The sequence below is a fragment of the Myotis myotis genome, unplaced genomic scaffold (genome assembly GCF_014108235.1).
Source record: "Myotis myotis isolate mMyoMyo1 unplaced genomic scaffold, mMyoMyo1.p scaffold_m19_p_24, whole genome shotgun sequence".
NCBI classification, from domain to species: Eukaryota; Metazoa; Chordata; class Mammalia; order Chiroptera; family Vespertilionidae; genus Myotis; species Myotis myotis.
Window position 1 is genome coordinate 5,499,445 of NW_023416329.1, and position 24,644 is coordinate 5,524,088.

A 24,644-nucleotide genomic window follows, 5' to 3' on the forward strand; every position below is an offset into this window, starting at 1 on the left:
TTCTCTGATCCTTTTGTGCATCTGATATTGTTGTACTTAACCCAGTTATTAATTAACTGGAAAGGAACAGAGGAAAGGCCAAATATTATAGGCATGCTCACCAAAGTCTAAATGATGTAGAGGGTGCTTGCCTGTCTGTTATACCTGGGAATAGGGCATTGGCCAGAGTAGGCCTGTAGGAGTGGCCACTGCAAGTGCAGGAAGATTTGATATTTAAGCTCCTGAACAAAGGGGCTCTTGTGCTCTTGCCTGCTCCTTGCTGCTGGGGTCTGACTCCTGGCTTGGGCTCACCACATGGCCCACAGCCATGTGGACCCCACACACATGGACTGTGACTAGCCTGACACTACGCCGGGTGGAACGGAAACTGGATGCTGGCTTTGCTTTGGCTCTGCTGACTCCTACCTGCGTGTTTTCCAGGACTGGTTTAAGGGGAAAGGGACTTTGGAAAATGAGCGATATAATTCCATACAAATAAAGTTTTCTACCACATCTCATCCTCATGGGGCATCTGGAAATTCTTATTCCAGAGGAGCCTCAAGAACCCCACTTCCACTAGCAACGGAGAAGAGCAGCCCATGCAATTATCCGATAACACATATATGTTCTGTCCCCTATGTACGTAGTTTCCTGCTCTGAGCTCACTGTGGTGGGTGGCCCAGGAGCATTTGTTAAACATGGTTTTCTTTGGGAGTGAACAAATCTGATCTGTTCTTATGATTGATTCCAGGGAATTCAGGAGAGTTAGAAATATGGTTAAAAAATAGGAAAATTGCTATTTTGAGAAGTTTGAAAGGGGAGGGAACTTATATTTATTGGCCCTGTGGTGAGCATTTATGTTATGTTATTACAGAAAAGGCTAACATCTGGAAGCAGTGTAGAATGGTGGAACAGGTTTGGATCTTTTATTATTATTATTATTTTATCTTTATTGTTGGAGGTATTACAGATGTCCCCTTTGTATGTCTTTCCCCATTGACCCCCCTCCACCCCATACCCAAGTTTGGATCTTTTTGAGACCTAGATTAAATCTGACTCTCCACTCAGAGCTGTTCGAATGTAGGCAAATTGTTTCCCTTTCTTAGCTTTTATTTGGTCCTTTGTCAAGTAGGGTTTTCAGTACCGACTTTGCAGGATTATGAGGGGAGCGCATATGCAACGCGCACATTCAAGGCAGGCGGGGACGCTGGAGGCGCTGGGCTCTGGAAAGCCCGCCCCCGTGGCCTGGGACCCGGCAGCCGGAGGCCGGCGCGCCGCTCCCGGCAGCCTGTGCGCGGTCGCCAGGCCGCCCCGGGCGCTGGGCAGGTGTCCACTTCAGTCATAAAGGGTCAACATCCGGGCCACTCCCAACCGACGGCCGCCACCGAACCCGGAGAAAGCCGGCGCCCAGCAACCGCCGGCGCCTGCGGCCGGGCCTGATTGGAGGGCGGCGTGAGCGGCGGCGGGCGATTGGGTGGGTGTCACAAAGGGGCGGGGCGCGGCCGGCGGCGGTGCTCCCAGTGCGGGCGGCGGGCGACCGAGCGAGCGCACCCGACAGCCGGTGAGGGCGAGCGGGCCGGATGGGGAGGGCGCCCCGGGCCGCGGGCCGCTGAGCCGGCCGCGCTGCCGCCGCTGCCGCCGGGGGCCCTAGAGCAGCGCGGCCTCCGGGCGCAGCGCAGGCGGGCCGCCCCTGCGCTGCTGCCGGAGACCCGCGCCGGGCGTCGCCGCCGGGTCACAGCCTCCACTTCCCCCCGCGCTGGGCGCGACGCCAGCCCTGACCGGAGCCGAGCGCCGTCCTCGGCGTCTGTGGAACCAGCTGCTCCCGGAGGAGCCCGGGCCGCGCAGGTGACTCGGGTGCCTGTTCCCGCGGCGCAGGATGCCCGGTGCCATAGGAAATGGCTGCAGGCTGCAGTCTAGGGCACAGGCAAGGCGTAGGCATGTGATTTCGGTAGCTTGTGCCGGAAGCTCAGGGGTTAGTGACAGCAGCTCATTAACATCACCATTTTAATGACCGCATATCACCCGGATCTCTTGACGTTGGAGGGAAAGTTTAAAAGATAACTGCTCTTATGTGGCTAATACTCTTTAGGACGGGATAAAGCGGATTCCGAGTCACTGACATTGCTTATTTGGCGCTATTATTGTTGCCTTACCTCTTTGGTTGTATTATTTTTAAAAAGTTATATATTTTTATTGATTTCAGAGAGGAAGGGAGAAACATCAATGATGAGAATCATTGATCGGCTGCCTCCTGCACGCCCCCTACTGGGGGTCGAGCCTGCAACCCGGGCGTGTGCCCTTGACCCGAATGGAACCCGGGACAGGCCGATGCTCTGCCCACTGAGCAAAGCCAGCGAGGGCTCTTTGGTTGTGTTTTTAAGAACTCTTTCAGCCCCGCCAGTGTTGCTCAGTGGTTGAGCATGACCCATGCACCAAGCGGTCACAGGGCGCATGCCTGGATTCCTAGTAGCGGCGTGCATGAGGCAGCTGATGGATGTTTCCCTCATAGATGTTTCTATCGTTCTCCTTCTCTCTCTTCCTCTCTCTCTAAAATCAACTAAAACTTATTTTAAAAAAATTTTAAAGATCTTTTTTAGAAGGAATGAGAAATGTTTTGGGAATTTAGATATGTTTTTCGATTCCATTACTCTACAAATATATATACCTTTTTATTGATTTCAGAGAGGAAGAGAGAGGGAGAGAGAAACATCAATGATGAGAATCATTGATCTGCTGCTTCCTGCACGCCCCCTAGTGGGGATGGAGCCCACAACCCGGGCTTGTGCCCTGACCCGGAAAGGTGAGCTCCTGGTTCATTGGTCAACGCTCAACCACTGAACCACGCAGGCCGGCTGATTCCATTACTCTTAATAGCTAAGTCTGTTTTTTAAATTATTGGTAAAAATTCTGGAAGAACTCTTTTTTCTTTATCTGCCTTCCTTTCCTCTTCCATTTTTTACCTTCTTGTTCTTGCATCATTTCCCATCCTTTAAGTCTTCAGTGCCCTTTGCTTTCCAACATCATAGGGTTCCGTAATAGGCTCAGCTGAGCATGACCACACAGCACTTTCAGAAGCTGCCATGGACCCTGCTTGTAATACTGGCTGGGTCTTTGGCGTGGTGAGCTTCTATTTGACCCTCTACCATCATGTAGTCCTCCGGTCAGTTTAACAAGATTTAATGGCCTAAAAGTGTCCTCTGTTACAGTCATTTCTACTACTGAGGAGAAATATATTTTCCTGAGGCATATATTTCAGTTTTTGATTTGGTTACCAACCTTGCTTCTTTTTGGACATTGATTTTGCTCCATTGATGAGGGCCCACAATTATGTTGGGCGTTCCAGCACAATTAATGCTGTCCTAGGGTGCTGTTTTTCTTTTAGCCCATACTTTATTGATTCTCCTGGTAGATGGACTTCCAAATCTGTCTTTCCTCCCATCCCCAGCTTGTCCCATTATTACATTCGGGGTATTGCTATGGAAGAGTATTGTGTGCTCCTTACATCTTCTGCCTCCAAATTCCTTGTTCAGGCACTGGTCACCCATTCCTTTATTTCTGTAACATTCATTTCAGCATTCCTGACCCCTGACTTCTGTTGCTAGAGCTGCTACCATATATGTAGGAATGCTATTGGCTTTGGGGGAACAGATACTGCTAGTTCTAAAGTACATTTCTTATTTAGTATATCATGATAAGTATGCTCTTAAGAATCCACATGTTATCTAAAATATTAAAAAAGAAGTTTCAGTGAGGAGGAGGAAGGGTCAGGGGTTAGCTTCATACAGAATAATTTTTTCTATAGGCATTTCATTGTATTAAAGATATAAGAAATAAAACCTGAGCAATAAGGCCATTTATTTGGCTTATATTTAAAAGCAATAATCTTTCTCTACTATCATCAGCAGTATTATTAGCACAGTACTTTGTATCCTTATATTTATTACTCATTATTTTGATAAATATATAACTATACTCAAAACAGCTGTGTTGCTAGCAACAACTTTTCTTCCTGTGATGCCATCTCTTTAGGACCATTAGCAGTTTGCACAATGCAATTCAGGTTCCTTATTAAATTAATTATACTTCATTAGTATTATAAAAATTCATACTATAGCAGAAATCACTGTATGTGCTTGTATGTCATAAGTTGTATAAACTTTGGTGGACTTAGTTTGGAGTGAATCATAACATGATTCCCATAGGAAACCAACAAATATTTGGAGCACAACCAACCATTCCTTCATCTTTAAATCAGGGATAATATAGTTCCTATATCACAGGTTTGTTCTAGGAGCAATTGAAAGACTGAATATTTATGTACTTTTTCATTGAACAAACCTTTAGTGAGTACCAATATGTACAAAACACTGTCCTAAGTAAGTAGTGTACAGTTCAGTAGAATAAGAAAGCCATGTAAAAGATGAAATTGATTGTAATGGGTGCAATATATGATAGAGGTATATGATAGAGGTGCAAAGGAGAGTAACCATAAAAGGCTTTGTGGAATAGTTGCCACTTGAGCTGAGTCTTGAAAGATGATTAGGTATTCTCAGGTAGCCAGTTGTGTTGATGGCAGTGAGTAGAGCAAAGCAGGAGGAATGATATAGAGCAGTGGTTCTTAACCTTGGCTGCACATTAGAATCACCTGGGAATCTTTTTAAAATCCTGATTTCTGGGCCTCATCCTCCAGAAATTCTGTTTCTTTGTTACTAATGTTGTGGCCCCACCCCATAACAAAGAAACAGAATTTCCAGAGGATGAGGCCCAGAAATCAGGATTTTAAAAAGATTCCCAGGTGATTCTAATGTGCAGCCAAGGTTGAGAACCACTGATATAGAGGCTATGTGTTCCAAAACTGCAGGTGCAAATGATTAGAGGAGAGAGGTACCAAAGGTGTTACAGGGTGGGATGAAGTAAGTATATGAATAATTACCAAGGTGGAGACTGCAGACACGAAGTAGGTTTGTAGGAAAGATGATAAGTTTTGAATATAGTGGATTTCAGATGTTTGTCAATAGTTAATATTGCAGATGCTTATGGGATATAATGGCTATAGAATGGAGATGTAGGTTACTAGTAAAACCACAGCCTTTAAAAATAACTGCTCTTTTAGACAACATTTCTATGAAAAGTGCAGTGACTTCAGTGATAACTCATATTCTTTGAAAAAAAAAGTATATAATTTATCACCCATTTTTCTTCTTTACTCTTTTTTAACTTCCCTAGTGTTCATTTTTTTATTCACCTAGGCTTACTTACGGTATCCTTCCACTCTGAGGCTTTACCCATTCTGAAATACATTTAAAAGTTTAACCACTTCTGGACTACATCAAACAAAAAGTTTTTGCACAGTGAGGGGCACCATCAACAAAACAAAAAGTCAACCAACTGAATGGGAGAACATATTTGCAACTTATACATCTGATAAGGGGTAATATCAAGATTATATAAGGAACTCATACACTTAACACCAAAAAAGAAAAAAAGAATACAATTAAAAAATGGGCAGAGGACCTGAATAGACATTTCTCTAAAGAGGGCATGTAGATGGCCAACAGATATATGAAGAGATGCTCAGCATCACTAATCAGGGAAATGGACATTAAAACCACAATGAGATATCATCTCACACCTGTCAGAATGTCTGTTATCATTAAATCAACAAATAAGTGCTGGTAAGGATGTGGAGAAAAGGGAACCCTCCTATGTTATTGGTGGGATTGTAAATTATTGTAGCCACTATGGAAAACAGTACAAAGATTTCTCAAAAATAAAAAATAGAAGCCCCATATGGTCCTGCAATTCCACTTCTGGGTATTTATCCAAAGAATACAAAAATACCAATTCAAGAAGGTATGTATGCACCCCTATGTCCTTACAGCATTACTAATAATAACTAAGATATGGAAGCAACCTAGACATCCATCAATAAATGAATGGATAAAGAAGACGTAGAATATAGATATAATATATATATAGACAATAAGCTTATGGTTGCCAAAGGGGATGTGAATTTTTTTAAAAAGGTCCATTAAAAAGAAACACCAGCTTTGTATCCCTAGTGGTTGGTACATAATTGATACCTCAATAAATACTTATTGGAAGAATACTTCATTTGCAAATAATGCATTTAGATAACATGAGTGAACAGGTTAAAACATTTATCCACCTCTAGGAAATACTTCCCAACTTATTCTATGAGACCAATATCACTTTGGTAAGAAAATCAGAGAAAGGCATATAGAGAAAATTAGGTCAAGCTTCTGGTAAAGATGGCTGAGAAGGTAAATGTGATATTCGCAGCCTCCCACAACCACATCAAAATTACAACTAAATATAGAACTACCATCATTCAGAACTGCCTGAAATCTGGCTGAATAGAAGTCCTACAACTAGAGAAGTAAAGAAGAAAGCACTTTGGGATTGGTAGGAGGGGCAGAAGTGTGGATGGGCTGGTCTGACACCCATGTGTAGTAGTTTTTTAATTGGAAAGGATATCTTCAAGGCCTTATGTGAGAAGCAGGGGTCCCCAGTCCCACACCAGCCCCCCAGCCCCCAGAAAAGAAGAGCTGGGAAGAGAAGTCCTCATAACTTCAGGCTGTAAAAACCAGCAGGGATTGTGACTGAGTGACATGGAGGCTGCTAGAGTCCCAGGGCCAGTGCACAAACTTACAAGGTCCTGCTTACTCTGAGCTCCAGCGCGGAGCGGCAGCTTTGGGGGAATCCAGGGACATATGGGTAGGAACTGGACTATCTGGCATCAAGGCAGGAATCGGGGGTGGCTTTTTCCCAGACAGGGGTGCTAGCAGGGGTCATTGTTCCTCTGCTGGAACCTCCCTGTCACAGAGTTGACTGGCAGCCAAATCTGAGTTTCCATCAGCATAGCCCACATTGTTCGCTCTACCCTGCTGATTCCCTGAGACCCTGCCCCATCCAGTTTGCAGCCCCATCCAAGCTGCAGTTGCTTTTCTATATGAATGACCTGTCCTTGCTAAGGCTCCAGACTTTGCTAAAATCTCTTAAATAAGCAGCAGCTTGAGTCAGCGTGCCCCAAACCCATTTACCAGGCTGTTTTGCTTCACAGCTGGGCCTCACCTGGGCACTTCCTAATGAGGAAGTAGCAACCACCTGCAGATCTCTTGGTAGCTCCTGCTGAGTGGCCCCAGGCAGTTGCTGACTTTGCACCTCCCAGGAGGCCCCAGAGCCAGGGCACCAGTGGGCAACTTCAGAACATACCAGATTACAACTCTACACATCCACAAGTGACACACTGAAGGGAGAGACTTGGTGAGTACCAAAGCCCCACTGAAGCAAGTCCTGCTCTATAGGTTGTCTCTTGCACAGCAGCTCTTCCATTGTACACCCAGCTGGTCTTCACAGTCAATTCCTCCCAGTGACGCCAACAGCAATCAAGGCTCAACTATAACAAGACTGTGCACACAGCCCACACAGGGGTGCAGTGTACCTAGAGTGCCCAGCTCAGGTAACTGGGGAGGCTGAGCCACTGGGCCCTACAGGACACCTACTACCCAGGGCCACTTTACCAATTCCAGGAAACATAACAATTCTACCTAATACATAGAAACAAACATAGGGAAGCAGCCAAAGTGGAGAAACAAAGAAACATGTTACAAATGAAAGAAACGGAAGCAAGAAAACTACTGGATACAGAGTTCAAACCAATGGTTATAAGGTTACTCAAGGATCTTAATGAGAGCCTCAAGGGACTTAATGAGAGTTTTAAGGGACTTAGTGAGACTTTCAAGGATCTGAATGAGAATGTCAAAGACATGAAAAAAGGACCAGTCAGAAATTTAACATACACTAACTGAAATAATATATTACAGAGATTCAGTAGTAGAGTAGAGCATTCAGAGAATCAAATCAAAGATGTAGAATATGAGGAAGCAGAAATCACCCAATCAGAAGAGCAAAAAGAAAAAATAATCCAAAAATATGAAGGTAGTGTAAGGAGCCTCTGGGACAACTTCAAGCGTATCAACATTTGCATCATGGGGGTGCCAGAAGAAGAGAGAGAGCAAGATATTGAAAACCTCTTTGAAGAAATAATGACAGAAAACTTCCCCCACCTGGTGAAAGAAATAGACTTACAAGTCCAGGAAGCACAGAGAACCCCAAACAAAAGGAATCCAAAGAGGAACACACCAAGACACATCATAATTAAAATGCCAAGAGCAAAAGATAAAGAGAGAATATTAAAAGCAGCAAGAGAAAGAAAATCAGTTACCTGCAAGGGAGTACCCATACGACTGTCAGCTGATTTCTCAACAGAAACTTTGCAGGCCAGAAGGGAGTGGCAAGAAATATTCAAAGTGATGAATAGTAAGGACCTACAACCAAGATTACTCTACCCAGCAAAGCTATCATTTAGAATTGAAGGTCAGATAAAGAGCTTCACAAACAAGAAAAAGCTAAAGGAGTTTGTCACCACCAAACCAGTATTACATGAAATGTTGAAGGGTATTCTTTAAGAAGGTGAAAAAGAAGGGGCGGGGGGGAAGAGGGGAAGGTGAGAAATAAAAATATGAAAAATAAAAATGGCAATATCGACAATTCAATCTAAAAATCAAACAAAAGGAACAAGAAATCTAATGAACAAAATAAACTGATGAATAAAATAGAATCAGAGCCATAGAAACATGGAACCTACTGATGAATCTCAGAGGGAAGCGGGCTGGGGGAGAGCGGGAAGAGATTAACCAAAGATTTTATATGCATATATGCATTATCTATGGACACAGACAACAGGGTGGTGAAGGCCAGGGCAGAGCGGGAACTGGGTGGAAGGGGGCAATGGTGGAAAAAAAGGGGACATCTGAAATAATATTAAAGATTTTTTTAAAAAAGCAGCCAGGTGAAGACTGGTGGGAGGGGCAGAGATGGAACTGGTTGGTGTATGTGAAATACAGAATTTATTCTTGTATTATTTATTTATTATTGTATTAATTACTTTAGCCTACCTCTGTATGTAAAGGATTATACACCATATACAAATAGAACTTACCTTAGGAATACAAGGTTTGTTCAACATCAATGTAATACACTATGTTATAGAATAAGAGACAAAATCCACATGATTATCTCAATAGACTGGAAAGAAAAACATTTGTCAAAATCTAACACACTTCATAGTTAGAAAAGAACAATTACCTAAACACCTGATAAAGGTAATCTGTGAAAATCCATAGCTAAAATCATATCTTATGATGAAGGACTGAGTGCTTGCTCCCTACAATCAGGAATGAGACAAGAATGTCTGCTCTCATCCCTTAGCTTCTTTTATTTATTTATTTATTTTTACCGTCACCATCTCACCATTTATTTCAACTTTGTGTTGGAGATTCTTGTTAGGACAATTAGGTAAGAAAAGGAAATAGCCATCAATTGGAAGGGAAGAAGTAAAGATCTCTATTTATAGATCACATGATCATGTATGTAGAAAACCCTAAGGAATTCACTAAAAATACTTTTAGAAATAATAAATGTTTTCAGGAAGGTTGCAGTGTACACGATCAATATATTAAAAGCAATTTTACTTCTATACACTAGCAGTGAACAATCTGAAAGTGAAATTTTATTTCAATAGTTTCAAAAAGGATAAATTTCTTTGGAATAAATACATTTTTTAAAAAAAATTCAAAACTTGTACTCTAAAAAGCATAAAACATTGTTGAATTTTATTTTAAAATATTAACAAATATTTTTAATTGACTTCAGAGAGGAAAGGAGAGGGAGAGATAGAAATATCTTTGATGAAAGAAAATCATCCATCAGCTGCCTCCTTCACTCCCCACAGTGGGAACTGAGCCCACAACCCAGGTATGTGCCCGACCGGGAATTGACCCGTGACCTCCTGGTTCATAGATCGATGTTCAACCACTGAGCCACACTGGCTGGGCCACTTTGATGCCTTTGATGTTGAACTTAGGAAGTCTCTGTGGTCAGAGTCATTGTCCAATATCAAAAGAACTTTAAAAGGCAGTCTCGTACTGGCGAGGTACTGTCTTCAGGGGAAGCATCGATAGAACCTATCCAGAAAAAGGATTCTCATCCAGGCCATCTGGTGTACAACCAAACGCTGGAAGCCGGTTTTTATCTTTTCCCTTCAAGGCTCAGGGGTGAGCAGCTTTATAGAGAAGGCAGTCCTGATTATAAACGCTATTGCATTTGCACAAAGCAGGAGAGTTAGCTTATCCCTTCCTTTCTTAAATACTGGTGTTTGTTTTTCTTCCCTACTAATAAATGCCTTTTTTGGCATCCCCTCGGCCCACCCCCCCCAGAATAGGACACCTTTGTCTGCATTAAAAAACTTGTGACGTAGACACCCTTTCTCTTCATTGATTTTCTTTTTTGTTCTTCTCAATAACTTTCTTAATGGCATTTGGGGACTGGTCTGCTGCTTCTTGGTTAGCTGAAGCTCCTGTTATCTTGACATTTTAAAAATCAAACCTCTTTCTAAAATTATCAAACCATCCTTTCCTGCCATTAAATTCTCCAGCTTTAGATCCTTCACCTTCCTTTTGCTTTAAGTTGTCATATAATGACTGTGCTTTTTCTCGAATGGAGTCTATAGGTATGTTTTTCTAGTAGCTATCTTGCCCCAACATAAAAGCTACATTTTCAATCCAAGATCAAAAGGTATTTCACAAAAAGTGCAAGGTTTTTGTGCCTGCTGGTGTAACTGCAGCAGTGGGTTCACAAATTTCATTCCCTACCCCCCCCCTTTTTTTTTTACAAGGGTCCTTATACTGGATTCATTTATCTTGAAATGGTGAGCAACTTCAGCAATTCAGCTTTTTCTTGTAAAATGACTTTACTTCTTGGGAATACTTCTAGAATCACTAGTGGCACTTTGGGTCTTATGATGATAGTCAAGGTTTATGGTATTATACTGACCATGATGAAAAATATATGAGATCCTTGAGAGATCACTTTTAATAGCAATATGCAATCTATTGGAGAGACGAAGCGCTTACATGGCGATGATTACTATCATGGTATTTTAAGCAGATTCTCACAACACGAGCTCACCACTTATAGAGGTAGGAGGTAACTACAAAATTATTATAGTAGTACAGTATGTACTACAGTTAATTTTATAAAGTTATGATTTAATATATATTTACATTTGTTTTTATTTCTCTCAACTGAATGGTGTGTATAGTCTGGTTTGTGTGCTTAAATTTTGATAAATCTTAACTGTGTAATAGATTTGTATATATTTTGTGGCAGTAAATTACAAAATAAATTAGTTTCTACATATATTTTTTTATATTCATGACATACCAAACTTTTTTTTCAATATTTCAAGGCACCACAGTTTGTGAGTTGAGTTTTTCAAATTGTCACAAATCTCCCTGCATATAAGTGAACCTGCACAGTTCAAACCTGTGTTATTCAAGGGTTAGCTGTAACATAAAACTTTATTACTTTGGATTAGGCAAAGCTTTTAAAATATGACACCCAGCCAAAACCGGTTTGGCTCAGTGGATAGAGCGTCGGCCTGCTGACTGAAAGGTCCCAGGTTCGATTCCGGTCAAGGGCATGTACCTGGGTTGCGGGCACATCCCCAGTAGGAGATGTGCAGGAGGCAGCTGATCGATGTTTCTCTCTCATCGATGTTTCTAACTCTCTATCTCTCTCCCTTCCTCTCTGTAAAAAATCAATAAAATATATTTTTAAAAAAATAAAAATAAATAAAATATGACACCCAAAGCACAAACAGCAAAAGAAAAATAGCCAAATTGGACTTTATTAAAATTAAAAATTTTTATTTAACCATCAAGATAGTTAAAAGACAACCCTTAAAATTTAAGAGACTTCTATTTAGAAAACAAAAAATCCTTACAACTCAATAACAAAAAGACAACCCAGTTAAAAATGGACAAAGGATCTGAATAGACTTTCTTAATAGACATTTCTATTAAGATATACAAATGACCAATAAGCACATAAAATGATGCTTAACATCATTAGTTATTAAAAAAGGCAAGTCATAACCACAATGAGATACTACTTCATACCAACTAGTATGGCTTTAGTAAAATATACAATAAAAGTATTGGCAAGGGTGTAGGGAAATCGGCATCCTCATTCATTGTAGGGGGGAATGTAAAATGGTTCAAAACTTGAAAACTTTTTAAAGCAGTTTGATAGTTCCACAAATTACTAAATGTGGAGTTATCACATAACCCAGTAATCCCACTCTTAGATATATCTATGGAAGAAAAAGGAAAACATCTCCACACAAAAACTTGTAATTGAGTGTTCTCATAGCATTATTCATAAGAACCAAAAATTAGACACAACCCAAAATGCCCATTTACTGATGATTAGGTAAACAATATTTATTCATTAATTTAAAAAAAGAATGAAGTACTGATACATCCTAAAACATGGATGAACTTTGAAAACATTATGTTAAGTGTACGAAACCAGTCACAAAAGGTTACATATGTAATTTTCTACTTATGTGAGTGTCCGGAATAGGCAAAATTATAGGGACAGAAAGTAGATTAGTGCTTGCCTAGGGCTGAGAGGGAAAGGAGAATTTGGTAGTGATGTCTAAAGAGTTCCTTTCCTAGGTGATGAAAATGTTCTAACAAGGATTGTGCTGATGGCTGTACAATTCTGTGAACATACTATAAACCAGTAAGTTTTAGACTTTAAATAGGTGAATCCTATGGGATGTAAATTATATCTAGGGAAAGCTTTTATAGGATCTACCTACCTTTCCAGGAAGATGTATATAATCTGTTCTCTCGTTTAAGTTCAAGGCCCCCTTCCTTTACAAAGTTTTTGCTGATTAATAGCAATTTATTTGATTATTCCTATTCTTCTAATTATACACTGGTCATTTACCTTACTACTACTGTTGGTTATGTTTGCCTCTCGTATTTATTAGTCATTTTATGTTTGTGTGTAGAGATTATGTTTAATGTCCATTACCAATATTAACTATCTCAATGCTATACTGATAGATAACCTGTAAATCCAAATCCTCATTGATTATTTAGTGATTCTTATTTTTAAGGAAACTATTAAGATGATTGCTATTCCTTTTATTTAGTGTGATTCAAATGTATAGTGGTTATGAAGTTATGCTTTGTACGGGTTAGAAAACATGATTTACATATTTTAGAAAAGGATATGCATAAATTTTTGAAAGTCCTGCAAATGTATACCTATTAATAAGAAAATATTTGTAAGCAACTGTGCTGAGCTCTAGTAAGACACAGAAAATTATTGCAAATATACAGTTTAAAATGATCTTTTAGTCTAATGGAGTGGAGGAGTGATTTCAGAGGCAAATGTGAGAAGCTTAGGATTAGACAAATTAAGCACTTAAAATGAATTCTGGGGTGTGGAAGACGGGGCCATAGTTCAGAAAATGTTTATGGAGGAGTGAGATTTTCAGATAGGCTTCTTAAAAAATTCTTGTTTTTTAGGTACTAAAGTCAAAACATGAACAATGATATATATTACCAATGTTCAAAGCTGATTTGGCTAGAACTGGAATATAGTTGCCTACTACATATTCCAAAGGATTTAACAAAGTCAAAGTAATGGATAACAAAAAAGATCCTCCATTCTTCAATGAAGATAATGTGGGACCACTTTACTACAAACTTCTTTTTTATACCATGGAGCTCTTCATTGAAACATTGACTGGGACATGTTTTGAACTGAGAGTTTCACCATTGGAAGCTGTTATTTCTGTGAAAGCAAAAATTCAAAGATTGGAAGGTACTCATCTTTCTTTTTTCCTTCTTTTTTTAATTTTTAGGATATGAGGACTATATTTGTTCATCAAGAGTGTATAAATAACTTTAACTTTTCTTCCAGAGAAAATGCCAAACATACATGGATTTAGAAAATATAGGATAATGAACCCCCATATATAGCCCTTACTCAGCTTCAACAGTTATCAACTCATGAGCTATCTCATTATCATTTCTGCATTCCTCTACCTCAGTTCTCTTCTACCCAGAGTTTTTTTTTTTTTAAGCAAATCCGTGGTATCATGTTAGTGGTGTGAAATAATATTTTAAAAATGGTTTTCCAACAGGTTATGATGACATGCAAATTCTTCCATAACTACCTTACAGTTACTTTTTTAATTTCTTTTTTTTTATTGTTTAAAGTATTACATATGTCTCCTTTTTCCCCCCATCGACCCCGCCCTGGCCACTCCCACCACCCAGGACAAGCCTCCACTGCCCCAGTGTCCAGATCCATTGGTTATGCTAATATGCATGCATACAAGTCCTTCGGTTGATCTCTTACCCCTTTCTCACTTCCCTCCCCTGCCTTCCCTCTGAGCTTTGACAGTCCATTTGGTGTTTCTTTTCTTTTCTTTTTTTTAAATATATTTTATTGGTTTATTAATAGAGAGAAAGGGAGAGGGATAGAGAGTTAGAAACATCGATGAGAGAGAAACATCGATCAGCTGCCTTCTGCACACCCCCAACTGGGGATATGCCTGCAGCCAAGGTACATGCCCTTGCCCAGAATCGAACCTGGGGCCCTTCAGTCCACAGGCTGACGCTCTACCCACTGAGCCAAACTGGTCAGGGCCATTTGGTGTTTCTTTGTCTCTGGATCTGTTTTTGTTCATCAGTTTATGTTGTTCATTATAGTCCACAAATGAATGAGATCATGTGATATTTATCTTTCTCCAACTGGCTTATTTCGCTTAGCATAATGCTCTCCAAATCCATCCATGCTTTTGCAAATGGTAAAAGTTCCTTCCTTTTTACAGAAGCATAGTATTCCATTGTGTAACTGTACCACACTTTTTTAATCTACTCATATGCTGATGGGCACTTGGGCTGTTTCTAGATCTTAGCTATTGCAGATTGTGCTGCTATGAACATAGAGGTACACACATCTTTCTGATTGGTGCTTCTGGTTTCTTAGGATATATTCCTAGAAGTGGGATCACTGGGTCAAATGGCAGTTCCATATTTAATTTCTTGAGGAAACTCCATACTGTTTTCCATAATAGTTGCACCAGTCTGCATTCCCACCAGCAGTGTACTAGATTCCCTTTTCTCCACATCCTCGCTCACAAATGTCATTTGTTGATTTGTTGATGGCAGCCATTCTGACAGGTGTGAGGTGATACCTCATTGTCTTTTTAATTTGCATCTCTCTGATGATGAGTGACTTTGAGCATTTTTTCATATGTCTTTTGGCCATCTGTATGTTCTCTTTGGAGAAGTGTCTATTTAGGTCCTTTGTCCATTTTTAAATTGGATTGTTTGTCTTACTTTTGTTAAGTTGTATGAGTTCCTTATATATTTTGGATATTAATCCTATATCAAATGTATCATTGCCAAATATGTTCTCCCATACAGTGGGCTCTCTTTTCGTTTTGTTGATGGTTTCTTTTGCTGTGCAGAAGCTTTTTATTTTGATGTAGTTCCATTTGTTTATTTTTTCCTTAGTTTCCTTAGCCTTAGGAGATGTATCTGTAAACATATTGCTACAAGAGATTTTGCTGCCAACGGTTTCTTCTAGGATTTTGATGGTTTCACAGCTTACATTTAAGTCTTTTATCCATTTTGAGTTTATTATTGTGTATGGTGTAAGTTGGTGGTCTAGTTTCATTTTTTTTTGCATGTATCTGTCCAATTTTCCCAACACCATTTATTGAGGAGACTGTTTTGACTCCATTGTATCCTCTTATCTCCTTTGTCACATATTAATTGAGCGTAATGGCTTGGGTCGGTTTCTGGGTTCTCTGTTCTGTTCCATTGGTCTATATGTCTGTTCTTGTGCCAGTACCAGGCTGTTTTGATTACAGTGGCTTTGTAGAATAACTTGAAATCTGGTATTGGATTCCTCCAACTTTGTTTTTTCTTCTTCTCAAATTTGCTGCAGCTACTCGGGGTCTTTTTTGATCCAAAAATAATTTATGGAGTATTTGCCATTGGTATTTTAATAGGGATTGCATTAAATCTATAGATTGCCTTGGGTAATATGGACATTTTAATGATGTTGATTCTACCAATCCATGAACACAGTATATTCTTCCACTTATTTATAGCTTCTTCTATCTCTTTTTTCAACGTCCTATAGTTTCCCGGGTACAGGTCTTTTGCCTCTTCGGTTAAGTTTATTCCTAAGTATCTTAATTTTTTTTGTTGCAATGGTAAGTGTGATTGTTTATTTAGTTTCTCTTTCTGAGAATTCATTATTGGTGTATAAAAGAGCCATTATTTTTTGTTTAAATGTACTTTTCTGAGAAGAGTTTTTGGCTTACACTTACATATATTTAAAGCTTTGTCATTATAGCAGGGCTACTGAATATTGTACAATATCTCTTTTGTGGTTTGTATATTTGTGTAATGTGTCATAAATTATGTAAAATTTGAGTCTTCTTCTTTATACTTTGCAGATTCCTGAAATAAATGGTATTTTCCTTTGTAGTCAAAAATCCAGTTTTGATTAGAAAGTTAAAGTCCTCCATACAACACTAAATGGATTTTTGCTTTTTGAGTCAGCTGGAATTTGCTTGTAAAGATAGTAACATCATTGCCTTTCAGCACTGTTTAAATTCAAAATTGTAGAAGGATGAGGAGGGTTGGAGTTTTTGATTGGTAAAATCAAGAATCCTGGTATCTGATCTTCTGAGTAACTAACTTCTTGTCCTCTGTAGGAGGGGGCAATGGCAGGGTAAAACCAATGGCTTTGTAGTTATTAGATAGTTGAATCCTAGGTTATATAATTAGAAATGCAGTTATTGGGAAATTAAATGAGGTAATATATAAAAATGCCTATTGTCTTAGTCTGCTTGGGCTGTCATAACAAAATACTATAGACTGGGTGGCTTAAAGAACAGAAATTTTTTTTCTCGCAGTTCTGTAGGCTGAAAGGCAGATCAGGATACCAGGATGGTCAGGTTCAGGTGAGGGCTTTTCTGACCTGTAGACAGCCACCTTCTCACTGTGTTCTCACCTGGGAGACAGGCAGAGGGAGAGGGAGAGGAGAGGGAGGAAAAGAGAGTGCTCTGGTGTCTCTTCCTAAAGGGCACTGATTCCACCATGAGGTGGTCACCCTCATGACTTCATCTAAACCCAGTTATCTCCCAAAGGCTATCTCCAAATACTATCACAATTGGGAATTAGGGCTTCAGTCCATAGCACCTACCACTAGTGGTCAGTAGATCACAATTCCTATTTGCATTCCTCATCCTCATACCCTCCAATGCTTTCTTGTAACTTCTTGCAGTCCATGGGCAGTGACCGTCATTCTGTTCTTCAGGAGACTACAACCAGTTATTGAATTAGTCTAGTCTTTCCTCACTAATGTAATTTCATATCTGTCATGTATAACATTTTTTATACATTGCTCTTGTGATCACTCGATCTTTGTTTAGCTTTATCTATGACAATATTATACTCTCTTATTTATTACTAGAGGCCCAGTGCACGAAATTCATGCACTTGGGGGGCGGGGGTTGTCCCTCAGCCCAGCCTGTGCCCTCTCGCAGTCCAGGAGCCCTTGGGGGATGTCCAACTGCCGTAGAGGTGGGAGAGGTTCCCACCACCGCCACTGCACTTGCCAGCTGTGAGCCCGGCTTCTGGATGAGCGCGCTCCCCCTGTGGGAGTGCACTGACCACCAGGGGGCAGATCCTGCATTGAGCGTCTGCCCCCTAGTGGCCAGTGCATATCATAGCAACCAGTCGTTCCCCTGTTTGATCGATTTGCATATTAGCCTTTTATTATATAGGACTAGAGGCCCGGTCGTGCACCAGTGGGGTCCCTCAGTCTGGCCTGTGGGGATCAGGCTGAAATCAGCTGTCGGACAATCCCGAGGGGTCCTGGATTGTGCGAGGGTGGTTCTCGGGTGACGCACCCTGGAATTGGGCTCCCTTCTCTTTGGTTCCAGGTGCATCACCCAAGAACGGCAGCTACCAAGTCACCGCAGCTCAGCAGCTCCTGTGTTGAGCATCTGCCCCCTGATGGTCAGTGCATGTCATAGCTACTGGTCAGAGCGTCTGCCCCCTGGTGGTCATTGTGCATCATAGCTACCGGTCGGACAGTTGAATGGTAGGATGGTTGCTTAGGCTTTTATATATATAGATAATATAATTTATGTTTTATTTTCATTTTTAAATATATTTCTGTAGATTTCAGAGAGGAAGGGAGAGGAAGGGAGAGAGAGACACATTGGCTGCCTCCTGCATGCCCCACACTAAGGATCAAGCCCGCAACCCAGGCATGTGCCCTGACTGGGAATTGAAGCATAACCTGCTGGTTCATAGATCAGTGCTCAACCGTTGAGCCATGCTGGGTTATTTATTTATTTATTTATTTATTTATTTATTTATTTTTTATTGCTTAAAGTATTACAAAGAGTATTACATATGTCTCCTTTTTTTTCCCCCACCCTTGACAATCCCTTGGCCTCCCCTACCCCCCAGTGTCTTATGTCCATTGGTTATGCTTATATGCATGCATACAAGTCCTTCGGTTGATCTCCTATACCCTCCTCCTGCCCCCCCCATCCTTCCCGGCCTTCCTGCTATAGTTTGACAGTCTGTTCAAGGCAGCTTTGCCTCTGTATCTATTTTTGTTCATAAGTTTATAATGGTCTTTATTATCCATAAATGAGTGAGATCATGTGGTATTTTTCCTTCATTGACTGGCTTATTTCACTTAGCATAATGCTCTACAGTTCCATCCATGCTGTTGCAAATGGTAAGAGTTCCTTCTTTTTTACAGCAGCATAGTATTCCATTGTGTAGATGTACCACAGTTTTCTAATCCATTCATCTACAGATGGGCACTTTTATTGCTAGAGAGAGGAAGGGGGAGAGAGAGAGAGAGAGAGAGAGAGAGAGAGAGAGAGAGAGAGAGAGATTCATTAATGTGAGAAGGAAACATCCATGGCTGCCTCCTGCACACCCTCCTATTGGGGATCAAGCTCACAACCCAAGACGTGCCCTGACTGGGAATCAAACTGGCAACCTTTTGGTGCACAGGACAACACCCAACCAACTGAGCTACCCCGGCTAGGACTATCTATATATATAAAAGGTTAATATGCAAAGTGTCCCGTAGGGAGTTTGACCGTGAGACCAGGAGTTTGATCGCTCGCTATGACGTGCGCTGACCATGAGGGGGCAGTGCGGAACATGGTGGACGACCAGTGGCAGCAGCAGGGCACTGAAGGAGTGAGGAAAAGAGGAGGCGAGGAGGTGGGAAGGCAGAGGGAACCGCGCGGGTGGCGGTGCACGGATGGTGAGGGAAGGGGGAGGCGGGGAGGTGGGGAACCCTACCGGCCACGCCTAGGGACCCTACCCATGCGTGAATTTCATGCACCAGCTCTCTAGTAATTTATAAGTTTTGATAGCTGATGGTGCCTGTACATTAAGGATTATTATGTCTTCTTGGAGAATTGACTCCCTTATCATTATGTAATGCACCTCCATCCCTGATAACTTTCCTTGCTCTTAAGTATACTTTATGTACAATTAATTTAGCGACTCTCGCTTTCTTTTGATTAGCATTAGCATGGCATATCTTTCTCCATCTTTTTACTCTCCCCTCCCTTTGAGGTATAGTTGAAAAAACTGTATCAGCCCCTATTCAATCAGTCCTCTGTATCGTAGGTTTTACATTGATTAAAAATAGTTTCAATCTATGGTTAGGAATCCATAGATGTGGAGAGCTGACTATATGCATTGTTTTATGCCATTTCATTTCTTATTTATTTATTTATTTATTTATTTTTTATTCCTTACCTGAGGATATTTTTCCACTGATTTTCAGAGAGACTGGAAGAGAGGGACAGACAGAGAGAAATAGTGATGTGAGAGAAACACATTGATTGGTTGCCTCCTGCATGTGCACCTACTGGAGCCCAGGCCCGGGAGGAGCCTGCGACTGAGGTATGTGCTCTTGATTGGAACTGAACCTGGGACCCTTCAGTCTGCAGGCCAATACTCTATTGACTGAGCCAAACCAGCTAGGGCTTTTATGTCATCTATACTAATAAAAGAGTAATGTGCTAATTAGACTGGGAGACCTTCCGGGAGACCTTGCAGACGTCCTTCTGGACAAAGCCTTGGTGGCAGGGCTGAGGCAGAGGTGGTTAGGGGTAATCATGCTGGCAGGTGAGAGAAGTTGGGGGTGATCAAGCTGGCAGGGGGGCGCAGTTGGAGGCAAGCAGGCCAGCGGGGGGTGGGGGGCAGTTGGGGGCGAGCAGGCTGGCTGGGGGGCTGTTGGGGGTGATAAGGCCAGTGGGGGGGGCATATGGGGGTGAGCAGGCCAGCAGGGGGGTCAGTTGGGGGCGAGCAGGCTGGTGGGGGGGCAGTTGGGGGCAAGCAGGCTGGCAGGGAGGCAGTTAGGGGCAAGCAGGCAGGCAGGGGCAGCAGTTGGGGGCGATCAGGCCAGCTGTTGGGGTAGTTGGGGGTGAGCTGGCCGACAGGGGGGCAGTTTTGGGGGATCAGGCCGGCAGGGGGCACTCAGACCAGCGGGAGGGGGCAGTTAGGGGTGATCAGGCCAGAGGGGGGGCAGTGGGGGTGATCAGGCCGGCAGGCAGAGTGGTTAGGGGCAATCAGGCAGGCAGACAGGTGAGCAGTTAGGAGCTAGCGGTCCCAGATTGTGAAAGGGATCCCAGATTGGAGAGGGTGGAGGCTGGACTGAGGGACACCCCCCCTCCCGTGCACAAATTTCGTGCACCGAGCCACTAGTTTTACATAAGGGACTTGGGCATCTGCAGATTTTGATACCTGAGGGTGGTTCTAGAACCAATCCACATGGATACCAAGGGACAACTACTTTTAATCTTATATGTATCTGTATATTTAAAGTGGTTTTATTATAGACAACATATAGTTGGGTCTTACTTTTTGATCCAGTCTGATGATCTCTAATCATTTTATATGGTTCTATTTTATCTCCTTTCTTAACATCAGTTATATATAAACTTTTTTTAATGGTTGCACTAGAGTTGACAATATGCATTTATAGCTAATCTAAGTCTGCTTTCAAATACTACCTCTTCACAGGTATTGTAACTATCTAGTAATAACTAAATATTCCTAATTTCTCTCTCTCACTTGTATCATTGTTATCATTCATTTTATTTATAAGCCATAATCAATGATACATTGCTGTTATTATTATTTTTAACAAATTATTATCTGTTAGATCAACTAATATTAAAGCTAATAAAAGTTTTTATTTTATCTTCACTTATTCCTCCTTTGGTGCTCTTACTTTTTTTTATGTAGATCTGACTTTCTGACCTATATCATTTCCTTCTCTCTGAAGAACTTTTAACATTTCTTACAAGGCAGGTGTACTGGCAACAAATTGCCTCAATTTTTGTTTATGGGAGAAAGCCCATTTCTCCTTTACTTTTGAAGGATAGTTTCATAAGGTATAGGATTCTAGGTCAGTGGTCTTTTTCTTTCAACACTTTATATTTCACTCCACTTTCTTTTTTGTTATTTCTGATAAATTCCCTGTAATTATTATCCATGTAATTTTTCCCTCTAGCTTCTTTAAAGATTTTTCTCTTTGTCTTTGCTTTTCTGCAGGTTTTTTTTAAAATATATTTTATTGGTTTTTTACAGAGAGGATGGGAGAGGGATAGAGAGTTAGAAACATCAATGAGAGAGAAACATCGATCAGCTGCCTCCTGCAAACCCCCCACTGGGGATGTGCCCGCAACCAAGGTACATGCCCTTGACTGGAATCGAACCTTGGACCCTTGAGTCCGCAGGCTGACGCTCTATCCACTGAGCCAGACCGGTTAGGGCACTTTTCTGCAGTTTGATATGATGTGCTTAAGTATAGATTTATAAATTTTATCCTACTTGATGTTTTCTGAGCTCCTTGTCAATCTGCTTTGGTGTATCTTATTAATTTTGGAATATTCTGGCCACTATTATTTAAGATATTTCTTCTGTTTCATTTTATCTTTTTTACTAGTATTCCAGTTGTACTTTATGAATTTTTCCCACAGTTCTTGGGCGCTCTGTTTTTGTCTTCATTCATTTTTTTTCTTTACATTTTAGTTTGGGAAAGTTGGTATTGACATTTATTTAAACTCACTGATTTTTTCCTTGCCATATCCCATCTACTGATGAGTGAACCCATCAAAGGCAATCTTTATTTGTGTTTTTTTATTTCTAGAATCTACTTCAATCCTTTCTTACAGTTTCAGTCTCTGTCATTACCCATCCGTTTTTGCATGTCATCTACTTTTCTGCTAAAATTCCTAACATATCAATCATAGTTATTTTAACTTCCTTGTCTGATAATTCCAAAATTTCGGCACTGATGTTTATTTTGTCTCTTCAGACTGTATATTTTTTCTTGTCTTTTAACATGCTTTGTAAATTTTTTTTGTTTAATGTTGGATATAATATATCAGATAATAGTTACTGAGGTAAATGGGCTTTTTTTATATTCAGATGTCTAGGAAGATGGGCTATATTTAATGTTTGTTGTAGCTATCTATAAGTGCCAGAGATTTCAAATTCTTCTAGCTTCCTTGTTTTGCCTTCCCTGTTGTTTTTAGGTTTCCCTAAGAACTTCTCCTTAGGAAGAGTCTGTGTCTTGTAGTTTTTTCACCTGTAATCCGCTATTATACTAGAGCCCTGTTAGTGTGCTGATAAAGTACTGAGGGAAAAGACCATCTATAATCTTTGGTTAAATCTCAATCTTTTGGTGGTTCTGTGTTGCAGGGCTGTGACCTTTAAAGTGTTTCTTAGCCTCTCCCCATCCCCCATCCTGTAATTACTTATGATAGGAAAACTAGAGGGTTTTACACTCAGTGAAATAGCCTTCCCCCAGGTGGGATAAGGCTCTGATAAAGTCAATAGGCCTTTAATATAGAGAATGAATGCTCAGGGCTTTTTTTCTTTTTTTTTCCCCCCAATGCAAAAGCAAAGAGTCTTTATTCGAACTAGTTCGGCTCCCCGACCACCCTCACCGATGCAACGGCAAGCCAAGTGGCAGAGAGAGAGAACTCTGTATGGAGAGAGGTTTTATAGGGAAGGGGAGGAGAAAGGACTGTGGGCCCTGCTGATTGGCCAGGCGCAAGTCAGTGTCTCATTACACAGGATGTGGTCATATCTATTGCGACTTCACTCAGGGCTTTTTATAATGTTTACTAGAGGCCCAGTGCATGAGATTTGTGCATTCGGGTGGGTCCCTCAGCCCGGCCTGCGTCCTCTTGCAGTCCGGGAGCCATCAGTCAGCCAACCTTAGTGCTTCCATGGAGGCAGGAGAGGCTCACGCCTCTGCTGCTGCACTCTCCAGCTGTGAGCGCTTCTGGCTGAGTGGCACTCCCCTGTGGGAATGCACTGACCACCAGGGGTCAGCCTGGTGGTCAGTGCGCATCATAGTGATCAGTCGTTCTGCTCTTTGGTTGATTTGCATATTAGGATTTTATTATATAGGATGTTTCCCCTCCCTCTGCCTGAGCTACAAGGCCATCTTTCTTGACTCTTCACAGTGATAACCAGATAGTTTTTCTAGAGATAAAAGTATCAAAAGTATGAAGGCTCCCTAAGACTGTGGCCCCCAGGGATTCTTATTTGTTGTTGTTAATACTCACCTGAGCATATTTTTTCCATTGATTTTTAGAGAGAGTGGGAGGGAGGAAGGGAGAGGGAGAGAGAGATCTGAGAGACACATTGATTGGTTGCCTCCTACATGCACCCCAACTGGGTGGGAGAACAAACCTGCAACCCAGGTACATGCACTTACCAGAAATCAAACCCATGACCCTTCAGTGCACCAACCACTGAGCACACCAGCCAGGGCCCCAGGAATTCTTAAATCTTATGCTAGTCCATCTTCAGCCTCTGCCAGATTCTCAAAGTTACCATTTAAATGTTCCTTTCGGTTGATGTCTCTAGAGCAACCGTGGGCAAACTACAGCCCGTGGGCCGGATCCGGCCCGTTTGAAATGAATAAAACTATTAAAAAAAAAGACCGTACCCTTTTATGTAATGATGTTTACTTTGAATTTATATTAGTTCACACAAACACTCCATCCATGCTTTTGTTCCGGCCCTCCGGTCCAGTTTAAGAACCCATTGTGGCCCTCGAGTCAAAAAGTTTGCCCACCCCTGCTCTAGAGTCTTCTGTTTCTATGTCAAGTAAGCAGATCTTAGCTGTAACTCTCTGGATTTGCCAAACTCTGTAGATTCTGGGGTGGAGTTTTGCCCTTCTACCTCATTTCTCTAATGGCTCCAAGAAAAGTTGTTGGTTTTTATTTTATTCAACTTTTTTCTTTTTGTAAGGATGGTGGCAACATACAAGCTCTTCACATGTTGTAATTGAAACTGGAAATCTTAACTTTTAACTGTAAGAAGTTATGATTTAAAATTTCCTTTCAAGAATTGTGTTATAACCTACATGTTCTAAAAAATTAATTTTAGAGAGAGAAAGGGAGAGGGTGAGAGGGCTAGGAACATCAATAACGAGCAAGTGTCATTGATTGGCTGCTTACTACACGCCCCCTGGGGATTGAGCCCGCAACCTAGGCCTGTGCCCTGACTAGGAATTGAACCGTGACCTCCTGGTTGATGGGTCCATGCTCAACCACTGAGCCACACCAGCCAGGCTAACCTATAAGTTTTTAAGTTGAATTTTATTGTCATTAAATTCTA

General features: G+C 41.2%; 1 protein-coding gene across 4 annotated transcripts in view; it reads left to right on the forward strand.

The window, feature by feature from the left end:
* Window positions 1-1,477: 1,477 nt before the first annotated feature.
* The window catches only part of ZFAND4 (zinc finger AN1-type containing 4), a 103,283-nt gene continuing 80,116 nt past the window's right edge, over window positions 1,478-24,644 (forward strand). Inside the window, exons 1-2 of one of the 4 annotated variants that reach the window (XM_036356041.1) lie at window positions 1,478-1,540; window positions 13,449-13,746. In XM_036356041.1, the coding sequence (XP_036211934.1) occupies window positions 13,566-13,746 (181 nt within the window). In that variant the 5' untranslated portion in view covers window positions 1,478-1,540; window positions 13,449-13,565. Of the gene's footprint in view, window positions 1,541-1,564; window positions 1,825-13,448; window positions 13,747-24,644 lie in introns of those variants that run through there. The other 3 variants (XM_036356040.1, XM_036356043.1, XM_036356042.1) reach the window with 3 other exon arrangements.